The sequence below is a fragment of the Anser cygnoides genome, chromosome 34 (genome assembly GCF_040182565.1).
Source record: "Anser cygnoides isolate HZ-2024a breed goose chromosome 34, Taihu_goose_T2T_genome, whole genome shotgun sequence".
Lineage (NCBI taxonomy): Eukaryota > Metazoa > Chordata > Aves > Anseriformes > Anatidae > Anser > Anser cygnoides.
This window is the reverse complement of record NC_089906.1, coordinates 1,514,862-1,526,764: the sequence shown is the minus strand read 5'-3', so window position 1 is coordinate 1,526,764 and position 11,903 is coordinate 1,514,862. Positions and strand designations below refer to the sequence as shown.

The following is an 11,903-nucleotide window of genomic DNA, read 5'->3' as shown; positions in this document are numbered from 1 at the left end:
CCGGGGCGCAGGCGCAGCACCCCGCTCCGACGGCTTCCGGCCCCCCGCAATCCCAAGGCCTCGGTCGGGCCCCGCCACCTCTCTTCCCCCAGGTGGGGGGTCCCCGAGGCCACCGGACCCCCACCCACCACCACCACCCCGAGACGCGGGAGCGGAGGGGGAAGGAACGCGTCCCCTCCCGGACGTGGTGGCAGCGGTAGGAAGACGAAGGTTGCCGCCTGCTCCTCCCCACGGCCGCGCCGCGGGGCCCCGGCGCCATCATCTCCTCCCCAGGCGTGGGCGTCCTGGGGGGGCAAGGACCCCCCACTGCCGTGGGCTCCTCTCCAGAATTGGTCCCACCCGGATCCCATCGCCATCGGCTCCTCTCCAGAAGGGGTTGCACCCCAGAACCTCATCTTTGCTGCTGCTCCTGCCCAAAAGAGGTCCCACCAGGACCTCATCTTCATCGCCTCCTCCCCAGAATTGGTCCCACCAGGATCCCATCTCCATCAGCTCCTCCCTAGAAGTGATCACACCTGGACCTCAACTGTAGTAGCTCCTCCCCAGACGTGACCCCACCTGGATCTACCTCCATCGGCTCCTCCCCAGAATTGGTCCCACCAGGACCCACCTCCATCGCCTCCACCCCAGACGTGACCCCACCAGGACCCACCTCCATCGGTTCCTCCCAGACGTGACCCCATCAGGACCCACCTCCACCCCAGACGTGACCCCACCAGGACCCACCTCCATCTCGTCCACCGCAGACGTGGTCCCACCAGGACCCCCCCCCGCTGGCCCCCTCCAGCACCATGGAAGCGTGGCGGCAGTGCGCCCGCTGGCTGGTGGCGGCGCGGGTGCTCCCCGCGGGCCACCGGGCCAGCAGCCCCGGGGGACAGGTGTGGGACCTGGCGCAGGCCCTGCGGGATGGGGTGCTGCTCTGCCACCTCCTCAACGCTCTCCTGCCCCGCGCCGTGCCCCCCCGGGACATCTGCCCCCGCCCTCAGATGTCACAGGTGGGACCAGGGGCAAGAAACCACCGGGAGGGGGGAAAATAGGGAGCGGGGACAGAATTGCCCCAGGGAGGGGTGGTTGGGGGGTGATTGCCCCAGGGTGGGGGTATTGGAGTGCTGGGGCCAATGGGGATGATGGGGACAGTGACAACGATAGGGCTGGTGTGAACGGAAGTGACGGTGATGGTGGTGGGGGGGGTGATGGTGACAATGAGGATGATATTGACAGTGGGGTTGATGGTGACAATGGGGTTGATGGGGACAATAGGGGTGATGGTGACAATAGGGGTGATGGTGACAGTGGAGGCGACTATGACAATGGGGGTGGTGGTGACAATGGTGGTAATGGCGACAATAGGGGTGATGGTGACAGTGGGGGTGATGGTGACAATAGGGGTGGTGGTGACAATAAGGATGATGGTGACAGTGGAGGCGACTATGACAATGGGGATGGTGGTGACAATGGTGGTAATGGCGACAATAGGGGTGATGGTGACAATGGGGATGATGGTGACTGGAGGCAACTATGACAATGGGAGTGATGGTGACAGTGGGGGTGATGGTGACAGTGGGGGTGATGGTGACAATGGGGGTGACGATGACGGTGGAGGTGATGTGGACAACGAGGGTGATGTTGATGGTGACAGTGACCATCGGGGTGACAATGACCATGGCCACAACGATGAGGTTGCTGGCCATGGCCATGGCGCCAATGAGGGTGACAGTGACAATGCTGGTGACCACAACAACAATGGCGACAATGGCGTGGCAGTGACAAAATGCTGCCGAAAATGTTCTGGGGGGCAATGGCGAGGATGGGGGTGACCGTGACGGTGACCGTGGGGGTGGCGGTGACAATGGGGGTGACGGTGATGTGTGACCCCGCAGTTCCTGTGCCTGAGGAACATCCGCACCTTCCTGACCGCCTGCGCCGACAAGTTCGGGCTCCCCAAGCATCGCCTCTTCGGCGCCTTCGACCTCTTCGACGTCCAGGACTTCGGCAAGGTGGGGGCATTGGGGACACGCCTGGGGACCCCCAGGTGCCCAGCCGTCTCCCCCCCCCTTGTGACCCAGCCACCACCACCTCCCCGGTGACCCATCCTTGTCCCCAGGTGATCGACACCCTCTCCACACTGTCCTGGACCCCCATTGCCCAGAGCAAAGGCTTCACGTGAGTGCAGGAGACCCCCCGCCCAGGACCCCCAACCCTGGGGGGGACAGTCCCCATGGGACCCATATTGTGTTCCCGCCCCCCCTCCCCAGGCCCTTCCCCACCGAGGACTGCGTTGGGGACGACGACATCTACAGCGGCCTCTCAGACCTCATTGAGTGAGTGGGGCAGGTTGGGGGGGGATTGGGGGGCCTTTGGGGGTCATTAGGGGGGTATCGGGGGTCATTAGGGGGGTATTAAGGGAGGGTGGGGAATGTTAAGGGGTCTTAGGGGCTTTTAGGGGCTCCAGGAGGGTATTAAGGGGGGCTGGGAGGTCGCGGGGGCTTTGGGGTGTATTCAAGGTGCATTTGGGGGGGTATTGGTGTGTCCTTGGGGGCTCAGGGCTTGCTTTGGGGTCCTTCGGGAATTATTGGGGCAATTTAGGGGTGGTTTGGGGGCCTCCAGAATATCTGGGGGTTCTTGATTGAGACCCAGAGATTCCTGGGGTACCTTGGGGGGGTACCTTGGGGGGGTACTTTGGGGGCTCCAGGGTACTTGGATAGGGTCTGGGGGTACTCTCGGGGTAATCCATGCGTACCCAGAGGTATTTGGGGTGGTTTCCAGGGTTATGTGGGTGGGGGGTCCCGGCAGATATTTGGGGGTATTTGGGGCGCGGGAGGTACCGGGCTGTCCCCACGCAGTGACACGGCAGAGGAGGATGACGACCTCTACGACTGCGTGGAGGCCGAAAAGGACGACGGCGACGAGATCTACGAGGACCTGATGCGGGTGGAGGCCCCCCCGGCCACCGTGAGTGTCCCCCCCCCCGGGTGCCTGGGACCGCCCCCCCCGGGCTTGCTGCCAGGTGTCTGGGTGTCATCGTGCCCCCCCCCCCCCCCCCCCGTCCCGCTGTCCCCTGCAGAAGGTGGAGGTGGACCGGAGGCTGTGCTGCCTCCAGGAGCTGCGGCAGACGGAGGAGAGGTACACGGAGACCCTGGAGTCCATCTGCCAGGTGGGAGGGGGACATGGGGGGGGCGTGGGGGATGGGGGCGGGGCATGGGGGGGGCGTGGGGGACATGGAGGGTTATGGGGACATACAGGAGGATGCAGGGAGTATGGGGGACATGGGGGGGCACGGGGGAATATGGGGACATGGGGACATAAAAGGATGGGGGAATATGGGGACATGGGGGGGACATGGGGACATTTGGGGGGGACATGGGGGAATGTGGGGATGGGGGTAGAAATTGGGGGAACATGGGGACATTTGGGGAGGGACACGGGGACATTTGGGGGAGACACTGGGAAACGGGGGGGTATGGACCACTTGGGGACACAAGGGGACACGGCGGGACACATGGGGGACACGGAAGCAGACGGTTACACAGGGGATGGGACACGGGGACGGGAACAAGGGGGCGCTAGGACAGGTTTCCCCAGCGCCCCCAGTCCCCCCCCCCAGTGCTCCCAGTAACCCCAGTGCCCACAGCACTTCCTGCGGCCGCTGCGGCACTTCCTGCAGCCCCAAGACCTCGAGAGCATCTTCATCAACATCGAGGTGACCCCAGTAACCCTTCCCAGTCCTCCCAGTGACCCTCCAGTGCTCCCAGAAATTGCAGTGACCCTCAGTAGCCCTTCCCAGTCTTCTCAGTTACCCCTCCCCATGCTCCAAGTAACTGCATTAACCCCCATTTCCCACTCCCAGTACTCCCAGTAACCCCACCCAGTGCTCCCATTAGGTGCAGTAACCCCCAGCAGCCGCTCCCAGTAACAGCCCAGTTCTCCCAATTACCCCTTCTAGTACTCCCAGTTACCCCTCCCAGTGCTCCCAGTAACTCCCCCTCCCCCCAGTAACCACAGCTCGGGGGTCCCAAAGGGGGGGGGGGGGTCCCATTTTGGCACTGACCCCCCCATCTGTGCAGGAGCTGCTGCAGCTGCACCGGCTCTTCCTGGGGGAGCTGCGGGGGGCAGTGGGGGGGCCCGGAGGGGGCCGCGGGCTGCCCCCCCTCTTCCTCGCCTACAAGGAGAGGTGAGGGGCTGGGGGGAGGGGGCTCCTGGGGGTTTTGGGGTGTCTGAGAGGGTCCTGGGGGAGTAATGGGGGGTTCAGAGGGCATTGGGGGGTCCGGGGGGGGGGTCCTGGGGGGCAATGGGGGGCCTGGGGTGCATTGGGGGGTCCTGGGAGGGTCCTGGGGGGTAATGGGGGGTTCTGAGGGCATTGAGGGGTCCGGGGGGAGGTTCTGGGGGAAAATGGGGGGTCTGGGGGGCATTGGGGAGGTCCTGGGGGCATTGGGGGGTCCTTGGGGAATAGGGAGCCCACCTTGGGTCCAATCCCATTCACTTTGGGTTCATTCCCGCCTGTTTTGGGTCTGATTTCAGGTCCAGCATCAGGCCCATTTTAGGTCTAATTCCACCCATTTAAGCTCTAATTTCAGGTCCATTTTGGGCCCAGTTCTGCCCATTTGGGGTCTGATTTCGAGCCCGATTTTGGCTTCATCATGATTCCCCTTTGGGTCCAATCTCCCCCATTTTGGGTCCAACTCCATCCATTTCGTTTCCGACTCGGGGTCAGGTGTCAGCCGGGTTCTGGCTACATTTTGGGTGGGTTTTGGGGTGAATTTGGCCACTTTTGGGACCGGCAGGTTCCTGCTCTACGGCCGCTACTGCAGCCAGGTGGAGGCGGCCGCCCGGCGCCTGGACCAGCTGGCAGCCGGCACCGACCTCCGCATGAAGCTGCAGGTGGGTGCGAATGCCGCCCCCGACCCCCCCACCCCTCACTCCTGACCCCTCCCAGGACCCCGCTGACCCCCCCACCCCACCCCAGAACCCCGTCTATCTCCATAGAGCCCTGTGTCCCCCCATGGCACCAGGATCCCCTCCTCTTGGGACCCCCCCAATCCCTCAAGACCCCTGTGAATCCCCCCCTCCAGTCCCCTCTGAGCCCCCCTCCCATCCCTCTGAGCCCCCCCATCTCCCCCCATCACCCCTCGGACTCCCCCAGGCCCCCTGTGACCCCCGTGTCCCCCCATCCCTTGTGACCCCCAATAACCCCATGTGACATCCCCCCCCCAGCCCCTCTTGACCCCTTCCCCCCACACACACTACCCCCCCATGAACCCCTGACACACCATAACCCAGTTCCCTGGGACCCCCATGACCCCCTCTGAGCCCCCCCCAACCTCTAACCCCCCCCCTTGACCCCCCCAGACCTCCCTATGTTCCCCCATCAACCCCTGTGACCCCCCCCCCATGGTTCCCTGGCCACCCCATGGCCACCCCCAGACCCTCTGTGACCCCTCACGACCCCGTGACACCCCCGTGCCCCCCCCCCCCCCCCCAGGAGTGCTCACAGCGAGCCAACAACGGGCGCTTCTCCCTGCGGGACCTGCTGATGGTGCCGATGCAGCGGGTGCTCAAGTACCACCTCCTGCTGCAGGTCTGCTCGTTGGGGACACCCCCGGGGCCCCAAGGGACACCTGGGTCCTTCGGGGGACACCTGGGTCTCTTGGGGATGGAAGTGTCTCTTGGGGTGGGGGACACCTGGGGACCCAAGGGACACCCAGGTCCTTCAGGGGACACCTGGGTCCCTTGGGGATCGAAGGGTCCCTTGGGGTGGGGGACACCTGGGTCCCTTGGGGTACATCTGGATCACTTGGGGGGGGCGGGTACACCTGGGTCCCATCCAGGGGGACACCTGGGTCCCCTGGGGGCACAGCCGAGTCCCTTGGGGTGGGTGGGACACCTGTGACCCAGCCCTGTCCCCCCCAACCCCGTCCCTTTAGGAGCTGGTGAAGCTGACGCCGGAGCCGGCCGAGAGGGAGAGGCTGCGGGCGGCCCTGGATGCCATGAGGGTGGGGGCCGGGGGCCACTGCGGGGGTCCTGGGAGGGTGAAGGGGGGGTATTGAGGGATCCTGGGGGGTCTGGGGGGGTCCTGGGGGGTCTGGGCAATCCTGGGAGGTCCTGGGGAGGGGTCTCAAGGGGGTTCTGGGGGCTCTTGGAGAGGTTCTGGGGGGGGGTCTTGGGGTGCGAGGGGCTCCTGGGGGAATATTGGGGATCTTGGAGGGGGGTCTTGGAGGTCCCTGGGGGTCTGGGAGTGTCTGACTGGTGCCCCCCCAGGACCTGGCGCAGTGCGTGAACGAGGTCAAACGGGACAACGAGACCCTGAAGCAGCTCACCAGCGTCCAGCTCTGCCTCCACAACATGGTGGGGACCCCCCCTGGCCCCCCCGACCCCCCTCCCAGCACCCCCTGACCCCCCTACGGCACCCCCAAATTCTCCTGGCGCCCCCCCCTTGTACCCCAGACCCTCCTGGTCCCTCTGCGTGTTCAGCTTTGCCTCCACGATGTGGTGGGGCCTCCCCCCGGGATCCCAGACCCTTCTGGCACCCCTGGGCCCCCCCCTTGCCCCCAGTGATGTCCCCTCCGGTGTCCCCCCCAGCCGCAGTCCCTGGCGCAGTTCGGGCGCCCCAAGATCGACGGGGAGCTGAAGGTGTCCAGCACCGAGCGGCGCTCCAAGGTGGACAGGTAGGACGGGGCACAGGGACACCGATAGGAGCATCGTGGGGACACCACGGGGACACCAACAGGGATGTCATGGGGACACCACAGGGACATGGGGACACCACCAGGACACCTTGGGGACACCCATGAGGATATGGGGACTCTGTGAGGTCACTGCAGGGACACCACTAGGACATCACAGGAACATCATGGGGACACCATGGGGACATCAGGACAGCACAGGGACACAATGGGAACATCAGAAAACAGGGACACTAACGAGGACACCCTGGGGTCACCCTTGTGCCCAGAGCAGGGGACAGAACAGGAGCCACTGCGCAGCAGGGGGGGGACATCCTGGGGCATGAGGGGCTCTGGGGGACCCCGTGCCACCCCTGTCCCCGTCCCCAGGTATGGCTTCCTCCTGGACAAGGCCCTGATCATCTGCAAGCGCCGGGGGGACTCCTACGAGGCCAAAGAAGTTGTGGACCTGCAGAGCCACCAACTGCGGGATGGTGGCCTTGGTCCCCGTGACGGCAAGAAGGTACCATGAGACCCAGGTGTCCCAAACTCGGGTGTCCGGGTCCTTGGTGGCCCCACGCATCCACATCTGCTGGACTCAAGTGTCCAGGTCCTCAGTGGATCTGTTGGAGCCCAGTGGCCCCAGGTGTCTGGTCCTTGGTGGCCCCAGATGTCTTCTTGCCAAGGTGTCTGGGTCCGTTGAACCCCAAAATCTGGGACCCTACAGGACCCGAGTGTCCGTGTCTGGGGGACCAAGAGTTCAGGTCCTTGGTGGGCCCAAGTCCCCAAGGAAGGAACCTCGGTGTCCTCCCAGAGAACCCAAGCACCCCGGTCTGGTGGCCCCAAGTGCCCAGACCTTGGTGGCCCCAAGTGCCCTGGTCTGGTGACCCCAGGCACCTGGGGTCAGTGAAGCCGGGCACCGATGGCCTCCACCCATGCCCACAGTGGACCCACACCTTCCTGCTCATCGACACGGCTGGGCTGCAGGGCTACGAGCTCTTCTTCAAGACACGTGAGCTGAAGAAGAAGTGGCTGGAGCAGTTCGAGATGGCCCTGTAGGTGCCCCCACACCTTGGGACGGGGGAACCTGCACCACCAGGGGGTCGGGTGGCCTCGAGGGGCACGGATTTGCCCCACTAGACCCAAGTCCCCCCCATTTCTCGCCAGCTCCAACATCTTCCCTGAGCACGCGCTGGCTGATGGGCACGACTTCCAGATGTTCTCCTTCGAGGACACCACATCCTGCAAGGCCTGCCAGATGTTGCTGAGGTGGGAGACCAGAATTATGTCCTCGGATCCCTCCATGGACAGGCTGGTGGGGGAAACGGTGGGGGTGGGGGGCTCTGAGGAAAGGGAAGGCCCCGGGGAGGTGGTTGGAGGTGGGGTGAGGTCTTCATGGGTCAAGGCCCAGGTGGGTCAAGCCCAAGGTGAGTCAAGACCTGGGTGGGTCTAGCCCTGGGTGGGCCAAGGCCAAGGTCAAGCCTTGGGTGGTTCAAGCCTGGTTGAGCCGAGGCCACGGTGGGTGAAGACCACGGTGGGTTGTTTCTGGTTGGGTCAACGCCAATGTTGGCCAAGGACCTGGTGGGTCAAGGATTGGCTGCCTCCAAGGCCAAGGTGGGTCCAGGACTGGGCCAAGCCCGGGTGGGTGAGGTTGGTGGGCCAAGGGGTGTCCCCATGGGCTGACTGTGTCCCTGTGTCCCCCCGTGTCCCGGTGGCCCCCCAGGGGCACGTTCTACCAGGGGTACCGCTGCAGCCGGTGCCGGGCCCCCGCGCACAAGGAGTGTCTGGGGCGGCTGGGGACCTGCGGCAGGGGCGGCGCTGGTGAGAGGCATTATGGGATAGTGGGGGATTCATGGGATGGGGGAGCGGGGCGTTATGGGATGGGGAAGTGGGACGTTATGGGATGGGGGAGCGGGATGTTATAGGACAGGGGAGTGGGATGCTGTGGGATGGGGGATGCAGGATGCTGTGGGATGGGGGAGGCAGAATGCTGTGGGGTGAGGGAGCCAGACATCACAGGATGGGGAGGGGGGCACTGTGGGATACAACATGGCCAAGGTGGAGCAGGACATTGCGGGATAAACAGATGACCTGGGGTGGAGGAGGGCCTTATGGGAGCCCAGGTGGAGCTAGGCATTGTGGAGTACCCTAATGAGGACCACCACCCCCAGGAACCTAATTAGCACCAAGCATTAACCAGGGCAGGAGTTAACTACCCCCCACTAACGAGCAATTCCTCTTCTCTGTCCCAGATTCGAGCTCTGGCACTAGGAAGGTAACAGTGAAATGGGGGAAAACGGGCTGAAATGCCCCAGATTTGGGAGTGGGGAGGTCCTGGTGGTGCCGTCACCCTCTGGAGCTCATCAGGATCTCACTGGTCCCCAGAACAAGTCACAGCGACCGGGTCCTGAGAAGAAACGGGGAGACCTGGGTGAGTCCAACCTTGGGGGTGTCTTGGACATCTGGGTCTTCGTGTTTGGGGGTCGAGGGGGTGTCCATCCCCCCCCCCCCCACGTCATCATGTGCCGTCCTTCCCCCAGGGCTGCCCAAGATGGAGGCGAACCAGCACTATGGCGGGGTGCCCCCACCACCGGGGGCCATGGGTCCTGCCCTGCGGCTCAGCCCTGGGGACATCGTGGAGGTCACCGTGGCCGAGGCCGAGCAGCTCTGGTGGCAGGTGGGAAGCCTCTGGGGACAGGGCCACCACGGTGGGGACAGACCCCGATGGTCACAGTGGGGATGGACCTCTGCTATGGGGACAGATCCCCCATGGCCATGGTGAAGATGGACCCCAATGACCATGGCAGGAAGGACCCCAAAGGTGGGGACAGACCCCACCGTGGCCATAGTGGGGAGGGACCTCTAGGAGGGGCTGGGGCAGCCCCCCAAATCCATGCTGGACCCATGTGGTGAAGTCAGAGCCTCCTGCATCCACCGTGGGCCAGACTAGATCCCAATGATAAGCTGGGGAGCTGTGTTTGGACTGGATGCTTATGGGGTTGGGCACGACCCCGCACCACTAGGATGGCCCCCCACCATGGCTCTGGACACCCACAGCTGTGCTGAACCCCCCACCATGGGGTTGGACCTTCATGGCCAGGGTGGACCCCTGCGATGGAGATAACCCAGGCTCCCACAGCCATCCCAGACCCCCACAACGGGGACAGACCCTGTTATGGGGCCAGGGGACCCCCATGGCCCCCACCCCAGCACCATGGTCCTTTGTCCCCAGGGCAGGAACGTGGTCAACGGTGACGTGGGCTGGTTCCCCTGTGCCGCTGTCAGACCCTTCATCTGCGTGAGTACAGGGACATCAAAGCCCCCTGAGATACCCCAAAATGGCTCCAAGGAGCCCCAGGGGTTGGGCCCTGTGAGGATATCCCCAAAATTTTGGGGGTGTCTTGGTATTTGGAGGGGGAGGGAGATATGGGATATGGGGGGGGGGCTGGGGGGAGTCACCCTCTGTCCCCCTCTTTGACCCCCATCTCTGCCTCTTTCCCACAGACGCCGCTGCCGGATCTCTCAGTCTACCTCTGGTCGGTGTCGGGGTCCCCTAAATCCTCCCCTGGAGGCCCCATAAATCCCCCAGACCACCCCAAATCCTCCCCTGGGACCTCCATAGGCCCCAGACTCCCCCACCCCAAATCCTCACCAAGGAACACCCCACAGCCCCTGGCACCCCATGAATCTTCCCCAGGGGCACCCCATCCTTCCTGGGATCACCCTATAGCCTCTACCCCCCCACCAGATCCCTTCTTGGGGTCCTTCATCCCTCCTGCAACCACCCCCCTGGGTCATCCTGTCTCCCCCAAACCCCCCCTTGATGTCTCCATCCTTTATGAGAGCCCCCAAATCCTTCCTCAGGGTTGTCCCATAGCCCCCAGATCACTCCAGGAAGGTGGGGAGGGTGCTGGTTTGGGGGCTCAGGACCCCCATCCTGTCCCACCCCAGGTACGCGGGCCCCATGGAGCGGGGGGAAGCCGAGCAGATCCTGACACCCTGCTCGGATGGCGCCTTCCTGGTGCGGCAGCGGGTGAAGGACGCCGGTGAATTTGCCATCAGTATCAAGTAGGGGCTGGGGACACCCCCGGGGACCACCCCTGGGGTTGGGGGGGAGACAGGAGGATCGCCAGCTCAGCCCCACCATGTCCTTACATCCAGGTACCGCACGGAGGTGAAGCACATCAAGGTGATGACGGCGGAGGGGCTCTACCGCCTCACCGAGAAGAAGGCCTTCAAGGGGCTGGTGGTGGGTGTTGGAACCCCCCGCACCCCAACCCCGGTGCCTGGAGGACCCCCGTTGGGGCTGGGGGCTTGTGGTGACCCCTTGACTGTGTCATCTGCAGGAACTGGTGGAGTTCTACCAGCGCAATTCACTCAAAGATTGCTTCAAGGCGCTCGACACGGCCCTGCTGGTGCCCTTCAAGGAACCCGAGAGCCGGGCTGGCCCCTGGCCACCCGGTAGGACCTGGGGTGTGGGTTGGGGCGGAGGTGGTGGCAGTGAGATGGAGGTGGTGGCCTCGTGGTGGTGGGATGGACGTGGTGGCTTCTTTCCTGTACCAACGTCCTCAGGTCGATGGGGAGGAATGGCCAAAGAGGGACAAGTTATTGGGTCTTGGTGGGGGGCTATGGGTGAGGTCACAGGGGCACGCTGAAGGGGGCAGTTGTGTCACGGGGACACTTGTGTCATGAGGACACCTCAAGGGTGATGGCCAAGGGTTGGCTTGAGAGAACGGCCATGGGACAGCCAAGGGGGGACAAATGACCAGGAGAGCCAGGTGGTGGCGGGGACTTGGCCAGGGGGTGGCCGGGGGGTTCTCACCATCGTCCCCGCCCCCCCCAGGGGCCGTGCGCAGCTTCGGCTCGGCCAAGGCCCGCTACGACTTCTGCGCCCGGGACCGGACGGAGCTGACGTTGCGCGAGGGCGATGTAATCCGCGTCCTCAGCAAGAAAGGCCACCCGGGCTGGTGGAAAGGCGAGATCTATGGGCGGGTACGGCCCCTTCCCCCCCCCCACTCCCAGGACCCCCTCCGGGACCCCCCTCAGGGACCCCTCCGAGGTCCTCACCCCCCTCCTTGTGTCCTTCCTCCCCCAGGTCGGCTGGTTCCCCGCAAACTACGTGGAGGAGGATTACTCGGAGTACTGCTGACCACAGGATCCCCCAGTCCTGTCCCCAACCTCATGTCCCCCACCCCAGTCCCCTGTGTCCTGTCGTGTCCCCTCCCCCCTCCCCCCCACCCCCGG

At 64.4% G+C, this 11,903-nt stretch overlaps 1 protein-coding gene across 2 annotated transcripts; it reads left to right on the top strand.

Annotated features, from left to right (window-relative positions):
* Window positions 1-33: 33 nt before the first annotated feature.
* On the top strand, window positions 34-11,895 carry VAV1 (vav guanine nucleotide exchange factor 1). 2 transcript variants are annotated; one of them, XM_066986534.1, is made up of 27 exons: window positions 34-995; window positions 1,881-1,997; window positions 2,105-2,163; window positions 2,256-2,321; window positions 2,844-2,952; window positions 3,065-3,154; window positions 3,632-3,700; window positions 4,065-4,171; window positions 4,782-4,878; window positions 5,480-5,575; window positions 5,922-5,990; window positions 6,256-6,342; window positions 6,577-6,662; window positions 7,050-7,182; window positions 7,605-7,714; window positions 7,827-7,928; window positions 8,383-8,480; window positions 8,912-8,934; window positions 9,045-9,090; window positions 9,200-9,336; window positions 9,892-9,957; window positions 10,164-10,195; window positions 10,611-10,727; window positions 10,821-10,908; window positions 11,006-11,120; window positions 11,503-11,651; window positions 11,755-11,895. In XM_066986534.1, the coding sequence occupies exons 1-27, from the start codon at window positions 792-794 to the stop codon at window positions 11,806-11,808; spliced, it is 2,526 nt and encodes an 841-aa protein (XP_066842635.1). In that variant the 5' UTR covers window positions 34-791; the 3' UTR covers window positions 11,809-11,895. The 2 variants fall into 2 exon arrangements, with proteins under 2 accessions (XP_066842635.1, XP_066842636.1); XM_066986535.1 differs by lacking the exon at window positions 5,922-5,990.
* Window positions 11,896-11,903: the final 8 nt, after the last annotated feature.

Coding starts and splice junctions, on each gene's coding strand:
- VAV1 (XM_066986534.1), top strand. CDS start 792: ATGGAAGCGTGGCGGCAGTGCGCCCGCTGGCTGGTGGCGGCGCGGGTG. Junction 6,343..6,576: donor AGCTCTGCCTCCACAACATG/GTGGGGACCCCC, acceptor TGTCCCCCCCAG/CCGCAGTCCCTGGCGCAGTT. Junction 8,481..8,911: donor CTGCGGCAGGGGCGGCGCTG/GTGAGAGGCATT, acceptor TCTCTGTCCCAG/ATTCGAGCTCTGGCACTAGG.